Source organism: Budorcas taxicolor, chromosome 13, assembly GCF_023091745.1.
Source record: "Budorcas taxicolor isolate Tak-1 chromosome 13, Takin1.1, whole genome shotgun sequence".
Taxonomy (NCBI): domain Eukaryota; kingdom Metazoa; phylum Chordata; class Mammalia; order Artiodactyla; family Bovidae; genus Budorcas; species Budorcas taxicolor.
Genome location: NC_068922.1, coordinates 47,831,518 through 47,853,732, shown reverse-complemented (window position 1 = coordinate 47,853,732; position 22,215 = coordinate 47,831,518). Strand labels below are relative to the sequence as shown.

The 22,215-nt window shown below is 40.9% G+C and overlaps 1 protein-coding gene across 1 annotated transcript in view; it reads right to left on the bottom strand.

Annotated features, from left to right (window-relative positions):
- Positions 1 to 5,573: 5,573 nt before the first annotated feature.
- The window catches only part of SHLD1 (shieldin complex subunit 1), a 92,122-nt gene continuing 75,480 nt past the window's right edge, over positions 5,574 to 22,215 (bottom strand). Inside the window, exon 2 of the mRNA XM_052651246.1 lies at positions 5,574 to 6,124. Within this exon, the coding sequence (XP_052507206.1) occupies positions 5,682 to 6,124 (443 nt within the window). The 3' untranslated portion in view covers positions 5,574 to 5,681. The remainder of the gene's footprint in view (positions 6,125 to 22,215) is intronic.

The following is a 22,215-nucleotide window of genomic DNA, read 5'->3' as shown; positions in this document are numbered from 1 at the left end:
AGAGAGAGAAAATGGAAAAGAAAAGTTTTAAGTCAAAATGCAGACAAAAGCAAATTGGCGTGTCATTTATTTGGAAGTATACAAAGCAGCATACAAATGAAATTGATCATATCTGCTTCATCTTGCTTCCATTTAAGTATTTAAAAGTAAATTACAACCATTATGACATTTTACTGCTGAATTCTTCAGTACACATCTCTAAGCACTAGAGATTTTTTCTACATTTTATTTTTATAAATATAAATGAGTATCACTGTTTGCCAGCCTGGACACGCTAGGTATGGGTGAAGAAGATAGAGCTCTCATTCCTTTGGTGAGGGTGGGAGATGGTGAGGTGGGGGGAGACTTAAGCCATGTACTACATTGCATTGTTACGTTCATTTGGTGAAATCAAGCTGTGAAGGTGATGCTCAGTGCTGTAGGACTACAAGGAAGGTAGTAGCCCCTCCCAGCAGTGGTGGGAGGTGGAGGGAGTATGAAAGCTTCTCTGAGGAAGGCACACTGTGGGTGGCCCTGGGGTGGGAGGAAGGTTAACATTTGGGAGCAGGGAGCTGAGAAGGATAGCTCGGGGTTAGATATGGGCTCTGGTACTTCTTCCACTCTCTATTAGCTCTCTGTGCCTGTTTCCCCATCTGTAAAATGGGGCCAGTAACGGGGGTGTTTGAAATGATGGTTAGCCTTATTAAGGAATTCATGGTCTTACCCAAAAACTGTTGGTTAAGGAGGTGGCCAGGTTTAGCAACTGAGAAGTCCCTGTGGCTGTAGCAAAGGTAAACCAATGGGATGGGCAGGACCAGCTGCTAGTCCAAGGGCAATGAGAAGCATGGAACGGGCATGTGGCAAGTCTGGGTCTATATTTCTAATTTTTCATTACTTACTCAATTGCAAATTGTGAGATGTGTTTTCATTCTGGACTGCCATGTCCCCACATCTTTGTTATCACCAGACAGGATTGATCTTTTCAGTTTCTTACCAATCATATAGACTCTAAAACGGCAACACTTTTTAAAAACTGCATTTCTGTGATGACTTACATCAAGCAGCTATTCATACCGAGCACTGGAAAAATAAACACACACAACTCACAGTTGTGAGTTGCATTTTATTCAGGGACCTTACTGAGGACTACAGCCTGGGAAGGCACCCTCAGATAGCGCTGGGGAACTGTTCCAAGAGGTAAGGGAGGAGCCTCGATATACAGGAGTTTCTGCTGGAAAACAAGCAAAAAACCATGTAGTTTGGGACTACGGGGAGATCAAACCAGTCAATCCTAAAGGAAACCAAACTTGAATATCCATTGGAAGGAGTGATGCTGAAGCTGAAGCTCCAGTACTTTGGCCACCTGATGTGAAGAGTTGACTCATTGGAAAAGATTCTGGGGCTGGGAAAGGTTGAAGGCAAAAGAAGAGGGTGACAGAGGGTGAGACGGTTAGATAGCATCACCAACTCAATGGACGTGAATTTGAGCAAACTCCAGGAGATCGTGGAGGACAGAGGAGCCTGGCATGCTATAGTCCATGGGGTCGCAAAGAGTCAGACACGGCTTAGCAACTGAACAACTACATGTAATATCTTTGAAAGTATACATCTGACATAGTAGTTTTATTTTTCTAACATAAAGTGAAAAGATAACAATGAAAATAAACATTGTCCACCTAGCAGTACCTAAAGTTCTTTTGTATACCACCAGTTGTTTGAGAAACACTGATCTGAGCAAACCATTCTAATTAGTTCTTTGAAAATCTCCACTCAGGGCTAGCTGGTAATATCTGTTGCTAGAGTGGGATGCTAGTTGATCAGGAGGTTCAGTTTGTAAAAATCTTCAAGATGTTCACTTATAAACACTCTTTTGTATGATTAAAACCAATAAAAAGTTTAAAAAGTAAACTTTGAAAACTTTAAATAAAAAGTATCACTGTATTGTTTTTTGTTAATTACCAGTAATATGATCTATTACATACATACTTCATACAAAGAAACAGACTAATAAAGTGAAAAGCAGTTACACAAATATATTAAAACATGTTTCTCCTCCTTAGAGTCTGGAGGTTCCTGCAAGCAAATCCATCCTTCCATAGACTTCTGAAATGGACCAAAGATGATATCCTAGACAGAATGTTCATAGGCTAAGATGTCAATGAAGTGATCTGTAGGGCAGAATTAGACAATGATACCAGAGACCAGAGTCTTAATATCCTTATCTCTTAGTCTATATTAAAGGAAAACAGAGATAAATGGAAAATGCCATCCTAACAGAATGAAGATCAAATTAAGGAGCGAAATTGCAGGGAAACAAATATTTTGTACTGACCTGTCACAACCACTTACTCAGATACAAGAAAGCACACACCACACTTTTTTTTTTTTTTACCCTGAAGTGATTCTGGCTTTTAGACTTCTAAATTCTCTGCTTTCAGAGTTTACCTTTTTTCTGAACACCCACAGCACTGATGTTAATCAAGGTTACAAAGTCACTGATACTAAAATATTACCACCAAATAGAAGCGGCTACTTCTTAGTATGGAAATTCAAATACCTTGTATCTTTTGTCCTTTAAAAACAGTATAAAACAATCTAGTTTCCTTCTGTTGATAGCCATGGAAAATAATCTCCAATAATTTAGTGACTGAATATGCTAAAAACTACAACATATTAAAAAGTAGAGACATCACTTTGCTGACAAAGGGCCATATAGTCAAAGCTATGGTTTTTCTAGTAGTCATGTACGGATGTGAGAGTTGAACCATGAAGAAGGCTAAGAAGTGCAAGTTGCTCAGTCATGTCTGACTCTTTGCAGCCCCATGGACTATGCAGTCCATGGAATTCTCCAGGCCAGAATACTGGAGTGAGTAGCCTTTCCCTTCTCCAGGGAATCTTCCCAACTCAGGAATTGAACTGGGGTCTCCTGCATTGCAGGTGGATTCTTTACCAACTGAGCTATCAGGGAAGCTCTGAAGAAGGCTGAGCAATGAAGAACTGATGCTTTTGAATTGTGGTGTTGGAGAAGACTCTTGGACTCCAAGGAGATCAAACCTACAGGTCAATCCTACAGGAAGCCAACTGCGAATATTCATAGGAAGGACTGATGCTGAAGCTGAATCTCCAATACTTTGGCCACCTGATGGGAAGAGCCAACTCACTGGAAAAGACCCTGATGCTGGGAAAGACTGATGGCAAAAGGAGAAAAGGGTGACAGAAGGTGAGATGGTTAGATAGCATCACCAACTCAATGGACATGAATTTGAACAAACTTTGGGAGATAGTGAAGGACAGAGGAGCCTGGTGTGCTGCAGTCCATGGGCCTGCAAAGAGTCAGACACGACTTAGTGGCTGAACAAAAACAACAGCAGTCAAGGGCATCTATGGATTAACTTCACATTAAAAAACAATAAAACTACCTGTAGTTTTTCAATTATAAGTCCTCATGGTTTGACAATTATTGGGGGGCCAGCTGAATAGGAGAAGCCCATGGAGAAAATGCAGATAACTGGTTGTCAGAGGAAGACCTGGAGTCTTGTTTTCTCAAAGGACTGTTCATTTCCTATTTTCTTCCTATTAGGTCTCCTTCCAATGGTGCTGTATTTTGAGGTGGATACTGTTCCCACATTTGTTTCTCCCAGAACTGGAAGCCATAGTGTGTAATTCCAAACTTTTAAAAGGCTTCTGTCTCCAGTCAAGAATCTACAAGACATTTGGTTTGAGAGGGCACCCTCATTCACTGTTAATATACACATGTAAGCTGATCTATGTGCATACTCTGCTTTCTGGAAACCTATGGAGTCTCATGCTAATTAAATTTCCCCTAGAGTTTCTCAAAATCTAATTACTCAGTGTTGCCAGCTTTTCTCATAGTCCCCCTGTCAAGTGATAGAACACTTTAGTGCAATTTGTGCCAATGACCTTGGAGAGAGGGGTTAGCACGAGGCTTCCGATTACAATTTCAGGGAGCTTGGTGCTGGGAGATGTCCTTCTACCAAATGAATCTCAAACAAACCTTAAGGATACAGCTGAAGAGCAGAGGACCTACCAGCACAGGCTTGCTTGGGCTATTTCAAAGCCATTCCCCTTAAAATGGAAGAAAATAATGCCATTTGCAGCAGCATGGACCTAGAGATTGTCATACTGAGTGAAATAAGTCAGAGAGAGAAAGACAAATATCATATGATATCGCTTATATGTGGAATCTGAAAAAAGGGTAGAAATGAACTCATCTACAAAACAGAAATAGAGCACAGACATAGAGAAGGGTGCAGAAGGAGGGATAAATTAGAGGATCGAGACTGACATGTATACACTACTATATATAAAATAAATGACTAATAAGGACCTACTGTAGAGCACAGAGAACTCTACTCAATATTCTACAATGGCTTATACGGAAAAAGAATTTTAAAAGGAGTGGGTATATGTATATGTGTAACTGCTTCACTTTGGTGCACACTTGAAACCAACACAACACTGTAAATCAATGATACATCAATTAAATTTTTTTAATTAAAAAAATTTTTTTTAATGAAGCTGCTCCTGACCAAGCAAGGGCAGGACAGGGGTGAGGTACCCATTGTTAGAGGGTGACAGAGGGTGTGGGCAACAGGCAGGCGGAAGCAAAAATGAGAAGAAGGAGTCCACTTGGGTAAATGATTCCTTTTCCTCTTCCACCACAAGTTGACAAGGCTGCATCCATCAATCCAGCATATCATAAATGAGTTTACACATACTTTGGTGAGTGCTACACATTTGTTTTTTTCTCACCTCTCACATTTACAATCTGGTGGGGATGAACAGACTTTTTTTCTTTTAATTTGCAAATCTTAGCTCTTATTTTAATGGTTCAAATGTTCCTTCCATATCCAGTGAGTATAAAACAGGAAACTCTGGCATTGGAGAAGCAAAGGTATGATTAAGATGTGATGCACCTTTTGGAACCATATTTAAATTATTTGGGGACACACGTTCTCACCACATGGTCACAGTTTTACAACTTGATTGAATTCTTATATTTGATTCAGCGTAAGGCTTTGTACCCTTCAAAAAAACTAAATCAAGGGACTTTTTGGCAGTCCAGTGGTTAGGACTCCACACTCCCACTGCAGGGGGCCCAGGTTCTATCCCTAGTCAGTGGGGCAAAAAAAAAAAACCCCAAAAACTCATCAATGGAAGCCTGTTCTCTTAGGTCAGTTTCTTCCAGAAGCAGACTCTGAGTCAAGGGTACACGTATAGGAGATTTATTATGGAAATACTCCCAGGAGACACCAGTAATTGAATGAGAGAAGGAGGGTGGGGAAAGGAAGGAGCCAGGAAAGGGTGAGATAGTGAAACCCCAGCTTTGATCTGACCAGGAGGGGAGCTCTTGTACTTGAATGGTGCCTCAGAGCATGTCCTTACTGGAAAGAAGGAAGATGGACCTTTAAACTCCCAAACCACTTGGTCACTGGCCTTAGGTCAAAGGGATGGCCTAAAGGCAATAAAACCACCAGACACTGCCAGCTCTCCATTTGGACTGGACTGGCTCCAGGATCAGATCACAGATGCCAGCCTTGGCCTGCAAAGCACTTAGCTGGGGGCTGGGCACACCAAGCTGGCAAGAGACCTGATGGGTTCTGGGTGATGCACCAATGGTACTGGCCATAGGGATACCCTCCTCCTGCCCCCATACACCTGCTCTCATCACCAGGCATCAGTTACTGGTCTTTCATCAAGTTCTGCTGCAAGAGGAAATGAATAATATCTTTTGAAAGTCCTGGGGTCAGCTTTTCATCCTGTAGAGACGTACTTCCTTCTCTGAGTGGGTAGAAATGGGCGTCCCTGGAATGTTTCTGTAAGATGGAGCAGCCATTCTGGTTGAAGATGACCCGAGCCATTTGAAAACTGCGGAGGGTATACTTTTGGTTCTCCTGGTCCTTCAGTTCATTGATTTTCTGAGACAGGCACTGGCAGACAGATGTGGAGAGTGAATTTCCAGAGGCTGGCTGTGGATTGCCAAATACTTCATAGAATTTATCCAGAGATTTCCGAAGACCATCATCCTCTTCCTTGGTTTCTGGTTGGCCCTTCACAGAAAGGTAAAGCCAGGAGTTCTCAGAGGTCCAGGAATCATTTTGCTCAGTATTTAGGTTACTGCTGTCTGCAAGACAAAACACATTCCAATCATCAAACACATATTTTAAAATATCAGAAAGCAAGGCAAGAGCAAATGATATTTCTTTTCAGTTAACATACTCACTGTTCCTTGGCCCTGGATGAAGCACAAGCTGGAATCAAGACTGCTGGGAGAAATATCAATAACCTCAGATACGCAAATGACACCACCCTTATGGCAGAAAGTGAAGAGGAACTAAAGAGCTTCTTGATGAAAGTAAAAAAGGAGACTGAAAAAGTAGGCTTAAAACTCAACATTCAAAAACTGAAGATCATGCCATCTGGTCCCATCACTTCATGGCAGATAGATGGGGAAACAATGGAAACAGTGACAGATTTTATTTTCCTGGGCTCCAAAATCACTACTGATGGTGACTGCAGCCATGAAATTAAAAGACGCTTGCTCCTTGGAAGAAAAGCTATGACCAACCTAGACAGCATATTAAAAAGCAGAGACATTACTTTGCTGACAAACATCTACAGAGTCAAAGCTATGGTTTTTCCAGTAGTCATGTATGGATGTGAGAGTTGGACCATAAAGAAAGCTGAGTGCCAAAAAACTGACGCTTTTGAACTGTGGTGTTGGAGAAGAATCTCGAGAGTCCCTTGGACTGCAAGGAGGTCGAACCAGCCAATCCTAAAGGAAATCAGTCCTGAATATTCATTGGAGGGACTGATGCTGAAGCTGAAGCTCCAATACTTTAGCCACCTGATGTGAAGAACTGACTCATTGGAAAAGACCCTGATGCTGGGAAAGGTTGAAGACAGTGGGAGATGGGGACGACAGTGGATGAGATGGTTGGATGGCATCACCGACTCAATGGACATGAGTTTGAGCAAGCTCCGGGAGACGGTGATGGTCAGGGAGGCCTGGAGTGCTGCAATCCATGGGGTTGCAGAGTTGGGCATGACTCAGCAACTGAACTGAACTGTTCCTTGGTAACGGGCAATGAATAGAATAACCTGATTTCAGAATCTGTTCCCACTATCTAGGGATTATGCCACTCATTTCCTCAAAATAAGAATATCTTACTTGCATGTATCAGGCAAGGGCTCTTAACCTGGGAGTCCTTATATAGAAATTCAGGGTGTTTATGAACTAGAATGGGGGAAAAACCTTATTTTCATTAACCTCTACCTGAAATTAAGAATTTCCTTCCATAAAGAATGTAGGCAACAAACTTATTAGCAGCAGCGTCTGTGACTCTGTTACCAACAGATCACAGCTATTTTTATTTCATATTAAAGTTTGTTGAAGATGTTTTAAAATATCACTTATGCTTATCACTATGTATGGACCAAACTGTCCCTCCAGAATTCATATGTTGAAGGCCTAATCCCTAATGTGACTGTAATTGGAGATGAGACTTTAAGGTTATTAAGGTTAAATTAAGTCATAAAGGTGAGGCCCTAATCAGACAGGACTTGAAGGCCTTATAAGAAGAGGAAGAGATCCCTCTCTCTCCCCTTCCCACCCCCTCCCCGCCCCCATGTGCAAGAACCATGGAAAGGACATGTGAGCATGTAAGCACACAATGAAAAGGTGATCCTCTGTAAGCAAGAAGGAAAGTCCATGCTGACACCCTGATCTCAGGCTTCCAGCCTCCAGAACCATGAGAAGATACATGCATTTCTTTTGTGTGAGCCTCCCAGTTGATTGTACTTTGTTATGGCAGCCTGAGTAGTTGAAGACACACTGCTCTGAAATCACCATAGTTATTACTTCTGATACTAGATCTTATTATATAAGTGTTAATAAAAAGCATTATATATTGATTACAATATCATATCTTTGTTCTTTAAATGTTTTAATATTTCAATATTTTTTCCTTAGTAATCCTACATATTTTAATTCATACATTTAAAAACATTATTCTGAGAAGTTGAGAAGCTATACCAGATGCCAAAGGAATTCATGGCATAAAGACAGCAATGGCCCCTAACATACAGTTCTGGGCCTTTATACAGTTCAGACATTTTCTTTTCTACTCCCTATAAGAATCCTTTAGACTCTTTACCTCTAAATTAAAGTTACCATTTTTGTGCTTTTTAAAGGAGGGGTAACAAATAAACAAAGTGATTTAATAATAAAGAAGAAACCAGATCTAAAGACAAATCTTAGTTCTTGATCTAACCTGTTCCTCTCTGGACATCCTAATTCTTAACATGGGAATCCTTTTGGTCATTTGAAACAATGTTCCTATTGATGTGTTCTAGAAAAGACTTTATACAAAAAATTAATTTGCAAGTTGCAGAATCCCTTATACAGCTAGCAGTTTTATTCTTTAAAATTTCATACTTTAAATCAAAATATATTTTCCTTTTTTCACTATGACATAAGCTTTATTAAATTACTAGCTTTAATTTCACACACACCCTACCCTTGCTAACTCAATTAATAGTTATAATAAAAATATTTGTACTTGCTAAAGATGAAGGAAGTTGAACAACACACTGGGTGAAGTTTTAGAAAAGCAGGCAGGATTTGATGTTTTGACTCTAGTTTTCCTACCAGGTAGACATGACATCTTACTGAGCTTTGGCTTTCTCATCTATAAAACAAGTTTTACTAAATGATCTCTCTCCCAGAACTTCTATGGTAATACAGGGAATGGAAACGTATAATCCAAAGAATTAGAGTATACAAAAAGAATGTGGACATAAATTCTGAGAGACACATGCAGGGCCACATGTGGACAAGCATTCACTGATTCAACACACATTTAAGAGCAATCTAATGATATCAGTGTAACTCATTACAAGTTGCTACAAAATACACAGAGGATACCGAAGACCATGGCCTTCACCTGAGACTCACACTTCAAATGGACCTCAATTAGAAAGAGAAGACATACCTCTAGACATCAAACAACTGGAAAATACTTACAGGATGTGTGTGTGTGTGTGTGTGTGTGTGTGTGTGTGTGTTGTAAATACACAAAGATGGGATGGTATTGACTGGGGACAAATGCAGTGTTAGGGAAGGATCAGCATGTAGCAGAAATAGTGAGGGGTGCCTCTTTGGAGGTTACATGCAGTCTTATGAAGGGACCAGCAATCAGGAGCCATGGAAACAGGAGGAGGGTTAGTGAACAAGGCCATGTGGCAAGAAGCAGCAGAAACTAAACAACTCCATGGCTGCTGTCAATATCCCCCTCTACTAGTTGGCTATATCTTCAGCAGCCTGAGACCCAGCATGGAGGCAGAAGGAGAGGGAATTCATAGAGTGGCCAGACAGATTCCTGGGACAGACAACAGAGACCATGGCTTTTTAAAGAATTTAGTGGCAGAGATGGTATATCCATTACACTGGATTTCAGCAAGCCTAAAACTATGTCCCAGGCCCCTCAATCATAAAAAATAAAATGCAATGTTTTAAAAAGAAAAAGAAATTTCCTTTGTTGTTGATATGCCCAGAACTTCTGCCTAAATTCTCCCCAATAAGCCCCTTACTTAACTGCAGCCTCCTGGATGGGTGGAAGGTGAGGGAAGCAGAAGCTGGCTTCTTTCTGGTCCTAGGGTCAGAGAAACAGCAGGAGAGGACTTCCTAGCCACCCGACTTGGAATGCTAAACACACTTTCCAATAGCAACTTTCTTATCCATATAGGTCAATAGGTTCTATAATGTGGAAGGTGATGTGAATAGACAGAGTGGAAAGTTTGGAATCATCTAAAGCAGAGTGATTCATTACACCGTTTCCAAAGTCAAGTAGACCCAAATTCAAATCCCTGCTCTGCCAAGTTCAAGTTGTGCAAACACTGAGTAAATTACTTAACATCTCTGAGACTCAGTCTCTTCATGTGAAAAATGGAAATACTACCAGTTATCAGCTCATGATTCTCATGTTGTGAGAACTGACTAAGATAATACATGCAAAGCACCTTGAAGAATGGCTGATTCCAGGTTGGTGGCAGGGAAGTATAAGCCCGGAACATGAATCCATAAAATAACTGAAAGTTTGATGAGAAACAGGCTATTTACAGCTCATAGTACCTCCCCATAAGATACTTATTAGTTATGAAAGGAAAAAGAATAACTTTATATATAGTGGAGAAGCATGGCAAGTATCACCCTACACAGGGGATCTAAGAGCAACATCAGTAACAGGACAAATCAAAATCATGTGTGACCTGATCCGGTGAACAAGAAGGCCCAGCATCACTTCTTGGATAGTCCTGCCAAAGGTGTAGCACCTAAAACAATTATGACGAAGCAGCAGACAAAACCAAATCAAGAGAAATTCTATAAAATGAATGGCCTGTACTCTTCCGAAGGGCCAAGTTCATGAAAACCAAAGAAAGGCTGAGCAACTGTTCCAGACTGAAGGAGACTACAGAGACAGGACAACTAAATGTAGCATGGGATTTCCTCTGGCTCCTTTTGCAGAACATTCTTGGGCCCCTTGAATGGAGTCTGGGGATTAGATGGTAGTAACGAGTTAATGTTACTTTTCTGATTTTCATGGTTTCATTGGACTTTGTAGGACAATGTCCTTATTTGTAGCAAAATCAGAGGTGGTGGGCAACAAGTTGGCAACATACTTTCAAATCATGAAAAAAAAAACTTTATGTCATACTTGCAGATTTCTATGAGTTTGAGATTGTTTCAAGAAAAACAAATTAAAACAAACCTCTGAAGGAATAATTGTTAAAATTTCTTTGGGTAGCCTACTATAAAATTAAAACAATCATAAAAGCCTTAGTCCAGGGATTGGCAAATATAGTCGCCTAACAAATGTACTGCCATTAGAGAGGTGAGGGGAAAGGGAAAAGGGAAGGATCCCACGATGGCAGGGCAAGGTGTCCCTTTCCACCTTCTTTCCCACAGATGATCTCATCCTGGGGGAAAAGGCAGGAAGCCAGGGCCTGGGGAGGGTCAATGCGAAGAAGTGGGGAGAGAAGGAGAGCTATGCAGTGACACTCCAAGTAGTAGCGTGTGTACTTATTAAATAGCTGGTCAATAACTTGCTGCTGCTGCTAAGTCGCTTCAGTCATGTCCGCCTCTGTGCAACCCCATAGAAGGCAGCCCACCAGGCTCCCCCGTGGGATTCTTCAGGCAAGAACACTGGAGTGGGCCCCCATTTCCTTCTCCAATGCATGAAAGTGAAAAGTGAAAGTGAAGTCACTCAAGTCGTGTCCAACTCAGCAACCCCATGGACTGCAGCCCACCAGGCTCCTCCGTCCATGAGATTTTCTAGGCAAGAGTACTGGAGTGGCTTGCCATTGCCTTCTCCGGGTCAATAACTTGGATATGCAGATTTAAAACTTCTCATCTGTGTTTCGTTTTTATGTTTCATTTAATTTTTGAAATTCAGTGTCCATGGAAGAACCTAAAAACCTAGACTGTCATCTCTATTTTCAGGCATATGTCAAGCAGCTGGCAACTCATCTTCAAAGAGACCCTCCTTCCCCTTTCCAGAAGAGTAATGACAATATGGATTGAGTTATTTACTATACAAGTTCTTTTGAACACTGCTTCTAGTTCATTTCAGACTTTAATTTCCTTTAAAAATTTGCTTTACCACTGACTACAAAGTCATCTCTTTAATCATGTGGCTGTGGTGAACTTTTGGATATATTACTGTTTCTTCACCAGTATACCAAGGCAGTCACTTCTCTTCCTGATGTATCTACCCACAGACAGAAGATGGATATCTGATAACTTGGTCAACTCCTGCTCAGTGGAGCGTCCTCACAGCTATATTCAAACCCCACCTTATTCTACCTGTTGCTAGAGCTCAGACTTGTAGGGCTCTCAACTGGGGATAGAAATGTCTACTCTAGGGACAGACTGGGGATGCTTTTGTGTCAGTGACTGGAAAGTGTTACTTGCATTTAGTGAGTGGGATCAAGGATGTAAATGTCCTACAGCGCATGGAAGATCCCATATATCAGAGAATCATCCTTCCCCCAAATCCCAGTAATGCCCTACAGTCCCAGGGAGTGACACTGGCTCAAAGGATTCTGGAAGGAGTGGGAACTGAATGCTGAATCCCACAGAGTTGTAACAGATTGATTTGCCTTGAGCTCTCCAAGGCATTTTTGCTATTAATACCTGCATAGTGAATGCCTTCTAGGGGGGTCACCTGTTTGTACCATGCGTTCCTTCCCTCCAAGGCTTTGAGACGGCTTTTTATTTTCTCAGTGAGGGCCCCAATCCTAATAATTCTGACATTATATAAATTGGGTGGAAATTCCCTTTCTATTTCAATATGCTTTCCATGGTGAATAGATTTCTTTAGGATTTGAAAGAAGAAAGCAGGAAGGATGGGGCTTGACATCACAATGCTTTTGCATGCGCTGCTTCCAGGGCAACTACCAGAGGTAAATTGTTAAATTTTCTTTGACCAAAGAGAGTAGTGATAATATATAGATATTTAAGATTCTTATAGACTCAAAAACTACTTTTATATCTTTAGGAGTTATAGATGCTATTTGAGTTTAGTAATCCAAGACAATCAACTAGCATGGAGCGTTTGAGATTAATGGTTGTATTCTGAGATTAATGCCATTAGCCTTCAGAAAGCCAGATATTTAATGAGAGTTTCTCCCAGTAAATCTTCCAAGGCTACTACTTCTGTGGTTGATAAATGCACAGTGGTATTTTTATCTCTGTGAAACATTTTAGCCTTCAACTTCTAAGTTTCTTTTAGATGGATTTGATATTTAGAACTCTGCCTCCTCCATGCAGAAGCATCAATAGCCGCCTACTCTGCCTTATTTGTCCAGAGTTTCTTTTACCAGCAACTGCTAATTGGGAGGATCTGTGGCTTCAAGGCTGTACAGAGCTGACAGAAATCTAACCTAACACTTAATAAAAATATGGAGAATGATCAGGATTTAAAGAAAGAAGGAATATGTGGTTTGTATAATCTCCTATGTTGCTTGGGTGGGGGTTGGGGGAGCTGACCCTTTCTCAGGGTGCTGCAGGCACTCCTAAGGGTAGCTCTGTTGCCTCAGTTTGTTTGTTGGAGGCTCCCTGGGTTCCATGTGACTCTAAGAAAAAGTCATGAGCATGAGAACAAGGAGAATGGGAGAAGGGGAACATGTCCTGGTGAGGGGTGGTCACTCACTAGCACACTTTGGATGCGCTGACTCATCTCCTTCATGACAGCAGTCAGAGGCCTCCCAACGTCCCTACATGGGTGACCTACCAATTTTAGTATATCAGGGCTGTGGCCCAAAGATCTGGAGCACCCCCTGTTAGGCTGCATCTTCCTGCTCCAAACCTCACTTACTTTTCCTTCCTTTATATCCTCTTCTTTCCTCTCATTCTTGCTGCCTCTCTCCATACTCTGTAGAGGAAAAGAGGAGTGAGCAGGATCACTGGATGAATAAGAACAAGTCCTACGTCCAGCCCTACAGACCTCAGGGAAATCAAACCGGTGCTGACACCTCTGCATCCTGACTTCTTTCCTGATCCTTGAGCTTATCAAGAATGCTCCCCCTCAAAACCAGGACTTCCCTGGTGGTCCAGTGGCTAAGACTCCATGCTCCCAATGCAGGGGATCCAGGTTCAATCCCTGACCAGGGAACTAGCTCCCATGTGCTGCAACTACGAGTTCACATGCTGCAACTAAAGATTCCACAGGCAGCAACAAAGATTCTGCATGCTGCAACTAAGACTGGTGCAGCCAGATAAATAAATATATATTTTTTTAAAAAAGAAAGAAGCTTCCCTCTTCAAAACTTTTGCACTTGCTATTCCTCCCCATGGAACTTGTTCCACATATCTGCACAATCGGTATCCACACCACCATCAGTTCTCTGTTCAGATGTTTGCTACCTTCTCAGTGAGGCCTTCTGTATTAGTGGCCTAGGGTGACCTAGGTTATGCTACATAACAAGCACATCCCAAATCTCATAAAACACCAAATGATTATTTCTTACTACTTGCACTCTGTCATACTACTAGCGGATCTGTATCATCCTTGCCCTTAGCCTAGAACCCAGGCCACTACCTCAACATTGCTTAGTGACGGCAGCAGATGGAACAGAGCATGGTAGGGCAGGCGCTGAGAGGGCACTGTCATTTCTGTTCACATATCAATGCCAATGTTAAATTGTATGGCCAAACCTGATTTCAAAAGAATGAGGAAGAAAAATTCTCCTATAGGGAGAGAAAGAGATTACTGGTGAACAATAATTCAGTCTCCCACACTTTTCTGGAGCACACTATTTAAAACTGTATTTCTTTCGCTTCCTAGATCCTAGCTATCCCTATTTCCCTCGTCTGTCTTGCAGTTTCCATATAAACCTAACAGCCTCTAATAATACATGCTTCGTTTGTTTTCTGTCGATCTTCTCCTACTCAAGGTTTTTGTCACTCTCATTATCTGTTGTATCACCACGGCCAAGCACATGGTAGATACATTTTAAAAGTTGTGCTGTTTCATTTTATTTGATAAGTTTTACTTTCAAATGTACATGTAAATGTGTGTATTACTATGGTGACCAGTATTCACTAGGGTGACTGGGATGTTTGCTCAGAAAACCCCAGTTTGTGCCTGCTGTCTCAATTACTTATTAATGGTATCCTTTTTCACTCTCAAAAGGGCCCTGGATTACAAAATCCACTATATGAACATATGTATCATGATATATTACACTTATAAGCTGATGCTGGAGGAAGGGGCAGATATATCCTGGTCAACAGTGAGACATTCCACCACACACACCTGGGGGCAAGGTAGGGGAGGGTTGAGTTTTGATGCCAGAAATAAGCCCAGTGTGGTATAAATAATGTACCTACAGATTTTTGTTTGTTTGTTTTTACTAAACCTTCTGTAGATTTGTTTTACTGTATTCTAAGAAAATCCTCTTTTTCTACCCCTGCTTTTTCACACCTGGTATTTTTCCTACCCACTTGCTGTCCAAGAAATTTTGATTACTGCCCTGCAAGTGAAGGGCTTCAGTTTACTCTACTCTATCAGCAACTTGCTTAGATTCCTCCTTCTGGTTTCATCTGGCTGTCCCCCACCCCTCAAGGAATAGCATCAGCATTGTTATTCCCCATCTCATTAGTAACATAAAATTAATGACCAGGAAAACATAAGCTTAAGCCTCCTTTTGCCTGATGGCTTATACATTTTAGAATCTGCAAACTGTTTCTTTAAGGGACATAAACCACATACTCAAGGCAAGGCGAAGAGATGCTGATATTAGGATATTTAATCCAAATTAACACTTCAAAGGATGGATGGTGTGGTCAGGTGCTTTTGAAACCACAGTCTAGGTCTGTATTTCTATCTTTTTGCAAGTAAAAGCATGGATGAATCACCCAACAGATGCCAAGGGCAGAGAACAGAGTCCTCTAAATGGCAACCGCTGAGAAATAAAATGAATGCTGAAAAGATTTAAAAAAATATGTGTCATAGGTGAACAGCCCTAAGAGTAGAAGCCCAGAGCAATTAATAAAGGTCAATCTCTACTGTCTGATTTATAAACTATCTTACTTTTATCTTGTCATTTTAAATTTTTTCTGAAGAGATTAAAATTCAAAATTTTCTGAAGAGATTAAATTCTGAAAATTACAGAGAACAACAATATCCAAGTTCACACCACTCCAGACTGACAATTACCTAATGACATATTTACTTCAAATCTTTTTTCCCTATTAAAGAAGAATTAAACAATTCAATTAAAGTTGATATATAAGTAGAAATTCCCACATAGAAACTGATTTCTTCCAGCCCATTTTTAAACTTTACATATATAAGTATCCATAAGCAAGACAGAGTGTTGCTTTATGTGTGATGGTCTTTTCAATTTCATTTTCAAGATACGAAGTTTTGCTTTATAGTATTCTAAGGTGGGAATATACTGCATTATTTTTCATCCATTCTCTTGCTGAAGGCCATGTGGGTTGTGTCTAATTTTTCACTGTCACAAACATGGCCTTAGTGAGCCCTTGTGTACTTGTGAGACTTTCTCTGGAAATATATCCAGGAGTGAAATTGCTGAGTTGAAGGAAACATGCGTTTTCAATTTCACTAGATCCTGCCAAAGCACTTCCCCAAGTGGTTGCAACATTTACAGTCCCACCAGCGCTGTCTAGCTTTTCCTGTTCCTCCATAGCTTTGCCAAACCCTGATACCGTCAGAGGCTTCAAGCTCTATCTCCTTATTGGGTTCACATTTCCCTGATTACTCCTATGCTGAGCTGCTTTTCATATGGGTTTCCTTGCTGTAAACTGTCTGTTAATGTTCTTTACCATTGTTCTTTTGAGTTTTTGTCTCTTTTCTGTCTTCTTTTTAATGGCTTATAAAATTATAAAGAAAACAATATCTTTTCTGACTTTTCTCCAATTAATCTCAAGACCAGATTTTTCCAGACTGAAGGAGATTTTTTTAAAAATGTGAGGATGAAAAAAAGACTACATGAAAAGCCTCAAGTCCTGTTTTTGTTTTAACTGCAAAGCTGCTTCCCAAGCAAAACAACTCTCGGTGTTAGTTTATCACTACCAAGAAGTGATACTGTGTTTCTACTCCATTTAATAAAATGTCATGATCCAGGGGCCGGGAACACATCCAGCTTATTGAATCTCATTTTCCAGACAAAAAAATTGGTCACTTGATGAAGGGATTGGCAAATAGAACACACAAAAAAGGCCAACAGGCTCATTATTTTTCTTAATTAAAATCATTTTCATATAACTACCATTTGCCACAATGAGGACCACTGATGGTGATGATGAGCCAGGTAGGGCGTTCAAGAGTCTCCCTAGATGATTCATAATCAACATTTAGAAACCACAAGCTTAGATACTAGATAGAAATGCTTAACAATTCTCTTCTTTACTATGAGACTGAGGCTTAGCCTGAGGCTTGATTTTAAAACAGCTTGAATTGCCTTTTCTTCTTTTCCTTCAGTTGCTCAGTTGTGTCTGACCCTTTGGAGACCCCAGTAGACCCCAGGTGAAGGCTTACCTGTCCTTCACCATCTCTCGGAGCTTGCTCAAACTCACGTCCATTGAGTGGGTAATGCCACCAACCATCTTGCTCTCTATCATTCCCTTCTCCTGCCTTCAATCTTTCCCAGCATCAGGGTCTTTTCCAATGAGTCAGTTCTTCACATCAGCTTCAGCATCAGTCCTTCCAATGAATATTCACGATTGATTTCCTTTAGAATTGATTGGTTTGATCTCCTCACAGTCCAAGACACTCTCAAGAATCTTCTCCAACACCACAGTTCAAAAGCATCAATTCTTCAGCGCTCAGCCTTCTTTATGGTCCAACTCTTACATCCATACATGACTATTGGAAAAACCATAGCTTTGACTCTACAGACCTCTGCTGGCAAAGTAATGTCTCTGCTTTTTAATATGGTGTCTAGGATGGTCATTTAACTTAGATGCAGAGTATATCATGAGAAACACTGGGCTGGAAGAAGCACAAGCTGGAATCAAGATTGCCAGGAGAAATATCAATCACCTCAGATATGCAGATGACACCACCCTTATGGCAGAAAGCGAAGAGGAACTAAAAAGCCTCTTGATGAAGGTGAAAGAGAAGAGTGAAAAAGTTGGCTTAAAGCTCAACATTCAGGAAACTAAGATCATGGCATCTGGTCCCTTCACTTCATGGCAAATAGATGGGGAAACAGTGGAAACAGTGTCAGAATTTATTTTTTTGGGCTCCAAAATCACTGCAGATGATGACTGCGGCCATGAAATTAAAAGATGCTTACTCCTTGGAAGAAAAGTTATGACCAACCTAGACAGCATATTGAAAAGCAGAGACATTACTTTGCCAACAAAGGTCTGTCTAGTCAAGGCTATGGTTTTTCCAGTAGTCATGTATGGATGTAAGAGTTGGACCATAAAGAAGGCTGAGTGCTGAAGAATTGATGTTTTTGAACTGTGGTGTTGGAGAAGACTCTTGAGAGTCCCTTGGACTGCAAGGAGATCCAACCAGTCCATTCTAAAGGAGATCAGCCCTGGGTGTTCTTTGGAAGGAATGATGCTAAAGCTGAAGCTCCAGTACTTTGGCCACCTCATGTGAATAGTTGACTCATTGGAAAAGACTCTGATGCTGGAAGGGATTGGGGGCAGGAGTAAAAGGGGACAGCAGAGGATGAGATGGCTGGATGGCATCACCGACTCAATGGACGTGAGTTTGAGTAAACTCCAGGAGATGGTGATGGATAGGGAGGCCTGTCATGCTGCGATTCATGGGGTCACAAAGAGTTGGACACAACTGAGCGACTAAACTGAATTGAACTGAACTGAGAATGGTCATAGGTTTTCTTTCAAGGAGGAAGCCTCTTTTAATTTCATGGCTGCAGTCACCATCTGCAGTGATTTTTAGAGCCCAATAAAATAAAGTCTGTCACTGTTTCCATTGCTTCCCCATCTATTTACCATGAAGTGATAGGACTAGATGCTATGATCTTTAGTTTCTGAATGTTGAGTTTTAAGCCAGCTTTTTCACTCTCCTCTTTCACCTTCATCAGGAGGCTCTTTAGTTCCTCTTCACTTTCTGCCATAAGGATGGTGTCATCTGCATATCTGAGGTTATTGATATTTCTCCCAGAAATCTTGATTCCAGCTTATGCTTCATCCAGCCCAGCATTTCACTGATGTAATCTGCATATAAGTTAAATAAGCAGGGTGACAATATACAGCCTTGATGTACTCCTTTCCCAATTTGGAACCAGTCTGTTCCATGTCTGGTTCTAACTGTTGCTTCTTGACCTGCATAGAGGTTTCTCAGGAGCCAGGTGAGATGGTCTGGTATTCCCATGTCTTTAAGAATTTTCCACAGTTTGTTGTGATCCACACGGTCAAAGGCTTTAACATAGTCAATGGTGCAGGAGTATGTTTTTCTGGAAGTCTCTTGCTTTTTCTCTGATCCAATGGATCATATTTTGTTAAGTAGCAATTAAGTTACTGGAACAGAGAACCTGACCCTTTCACTGTTAGAAAAGCCATGGGGAGTCACCTGGTTCAACTCTCTTCACTTTCTGGATCAAAACATTTTAGCTAGAGCTGGAACAAGAACTGTGGCCCCCACAAACACAGAGAACAGACTTGTGGTTGCCAAAGGATGGGCTGGTGGGTGAGGGATAGACTGGAAGTCTGCGGTTAGCAAAGGCAAACTATTACATATTGGATGGATAACAACAAGGTACAGGGATCTATATTCAATATCTTTTTTCTTTTTTTTTTTTTTTGCCGTATTGGGTCTTCATTGCAGCAAGCAGGATTCTCTCATTGTGGTACACAGCCTTAGCTGCCCCGTGACATGTGGGATCTTAGTTCCCCAACCAGTGATTGAACCCTTGTCCTCTTCATAGGGAGGCAGATTCTTATCCGCTAGACCACCAGAGAAGTCCTTGTACTCAATATCATGAGATAAATCATTATGGAAAATAATATTTAAATATATATATGTGTGTGTGTGTATATATAACTGAAACATTTTGCTGTACAATAGAAATTAACACAATATTGTAAACCAACTGTACTTCAATGTTCAGTTCAGTTCAGTTCAGTCGCTCAGTCATGTCCCATGAACTGCAGCATGCCAGGCCTCCCTGCCCATCACCAACTCCCAGCGTCCACCCAAACTCTTGTCCATTGAGTCAGTGATGCCACCCAACCATCTCATCCTCTGTTGTCCCCTTTTCCTCCTGCCCTCAATCTTTCCCAGCATCAGGGTCTTTTCAAATGAGTTAGGTCTTTGCATCAGGTGACCAAAGTATTGGAGTTTTAGCTTCAAAATCAGTCCTACCAATGAACACCCAGGACTGATCTCCCAAGATGGACTGGTTGGAGTCCAAGGGACTCTCAAGAGTCTTCTCCAACACCACAGTTCAAAAGCATTGATTCTTCGGCGCTCAGCTTTCTTTATAGTCCAACTTTCACATCCATACATGACCACTGGAAAAACCAGAGCCTTGACTAGATGGACCTTTGTTGACAAAGTGATGTCTCTGTTTTTTAATACGCTGTCTAAGTTGGTCATAACTTTCCTTCCAAGGAGTATTGTCAAAAAGAAAAAAAAACTATGACCCCTCAACCTCGTCCACATTCTGAGTACCAGGAACCCTGAGATGAGATGACCAGGTGAGGCCATCACACAAGGGACCTAAGCTTCTTCAGGAACCTTTGGGAATTATGAGCTTCAAGGTATATTTTAAAGCAATCGTTTTAAAGTATTTTTCCTCTCCCAAACTATTTTAAAACCTCATTTACATGGGAATTTTCAGCAACTTTGTTTCATATCCAGGCCTAGCTAGTAAGGAACAATTGTGAACAGAAAGGAAAAGCAAATGATTTGGATTTAGGTTGCTACAGCAACATTACTATTTTGAATATAGCTGTTTATTTCAGCAGAGTTAATTTAAATGTGAGTGGCTAATTAAAATGATGCTTGAAACGTTAACCTTAACCTTCACTGTAAGAAAAAGTAAGCACTTTAAAAATGATGCTTGAAGTGTTGCTGGAGACATACTTAGTAAGAAGATCATGCTCCTCTGCTAGAGAAGCAGAAACCTGATCTGTTTTCTTTGAAGAAGGCAGGCCTACTCACAATCTGTCCAAATCCACAAGTCAGTATTTCCTAATTGTAAGATTTAAAGGGGAACAGAATTCCTACCAAAACCGAGCCAGTTCCACTGTTGATACCACCAGTAAGACTTTCTGAGACTGACAAGGAAAGTCTGATGTTTCTCTACACACAGCAGTATTTTTGTTAGATGCATGTTTATGCAAAGGGTTTCCCTGGTAGCTCAGCAGTCAAGAATCCACCTGCAATACAGGAGACGTGAGTTCAATTCTGGGGTTGGGAAGATCCTCTGGAGAAGGAAATGGCAACCCACTCCAGTATTTTTGCCTGGAGAATTCCATGGACAGAGGAGCCTGATAAGCTATAATTGATGGGGTCGCAAAGAGTTGGACATGACTAAACAACAACAAATACTTGTGTAAACATATTTCACTCTGTATCAAATCAAAGTCAAGCATATCTATGAAGTGACAGACTGAATTGGAAGTAAACAGACCAGACCATATTTATGTATGTAAATATATCACTGAATGTTCCCTCTTCAAAGTGATCACCTTAGGGGGCAGGGGTAAGCTCTTAATTTAAAAATGTTGATGTTGCTGAGACCATTTTGGAGTTTCTTTAGAAAATGTCTTTACTTGCTCTGGAAACTTCTTCTGTATGTCCTTGTTAGTGGCAAATCTCTATCCTCAGAGGACAGAATTAGCTTTTTGGAAAATGTCAAGAGGCATTAGGAACAAAAACTGATAAATTATGTACGTGATCATGCAGAGTAACAGGGCTTGGATTAAAAAACAAGGTTTATCTCCAAAAGGAAACTACTTTTCTTATGTTTCACATGCTGGTTCTAAAAGCAGTTCCCACAAGGGAACTTCAAAGTTAGTTCTATACAATGGCAGGCAGCATGGTTTCAGTGTACATATATTTTCACATCTGCTACCTTAAAGGACAGACTAATGTGGTTTTAATTTCTGGCTATTGTGAAAAAAAAAAAAAAAAAGCTCATAATCAGAAATCAGAAATCTGAATGCTTTTGTCCTGACAGACAAGACACAGGCGGACTTTGTATTTAGAAGACTTGAATTTGAATCCTATAGTGGTCACTTACTGGGTATGTGACCATGGGAAAGTTACTGAACATCTCTGAATCTCCATGTCCTCATCTGTAAAATGGAAATAACAGCTCCTGCCTCATAGGACCACTGTAAGAACTAAATAATCTTTCAGTATAAAACCTAGTGTGGGACTTCCCTGGTGGTCCAGCGGTTATGAATTCGCTTGCCAAAGAAGGGGATATGAGTTCAATCCTTGGTCTGGGAAGATTCCACATGCTGTGGGGCTACTAATCTTGTGAGCCACAATTACTGAGCCCAAGAGCCCTAGAGCCTGTGCTCTGCAACAAGAGAAGCCATCACAAGGAGAAAGCTGCACACTGTGAAAAAGAGTAGGCCCCATTTGCTGGAAATAGAGAAACTCCATGCATAGCAATGAAGACCCAGCACAGCCATAAATCAACAAATTTTGAAAAAACCTAAAAACCTAGTGTGCCGTAAGTGTCCAACAAATA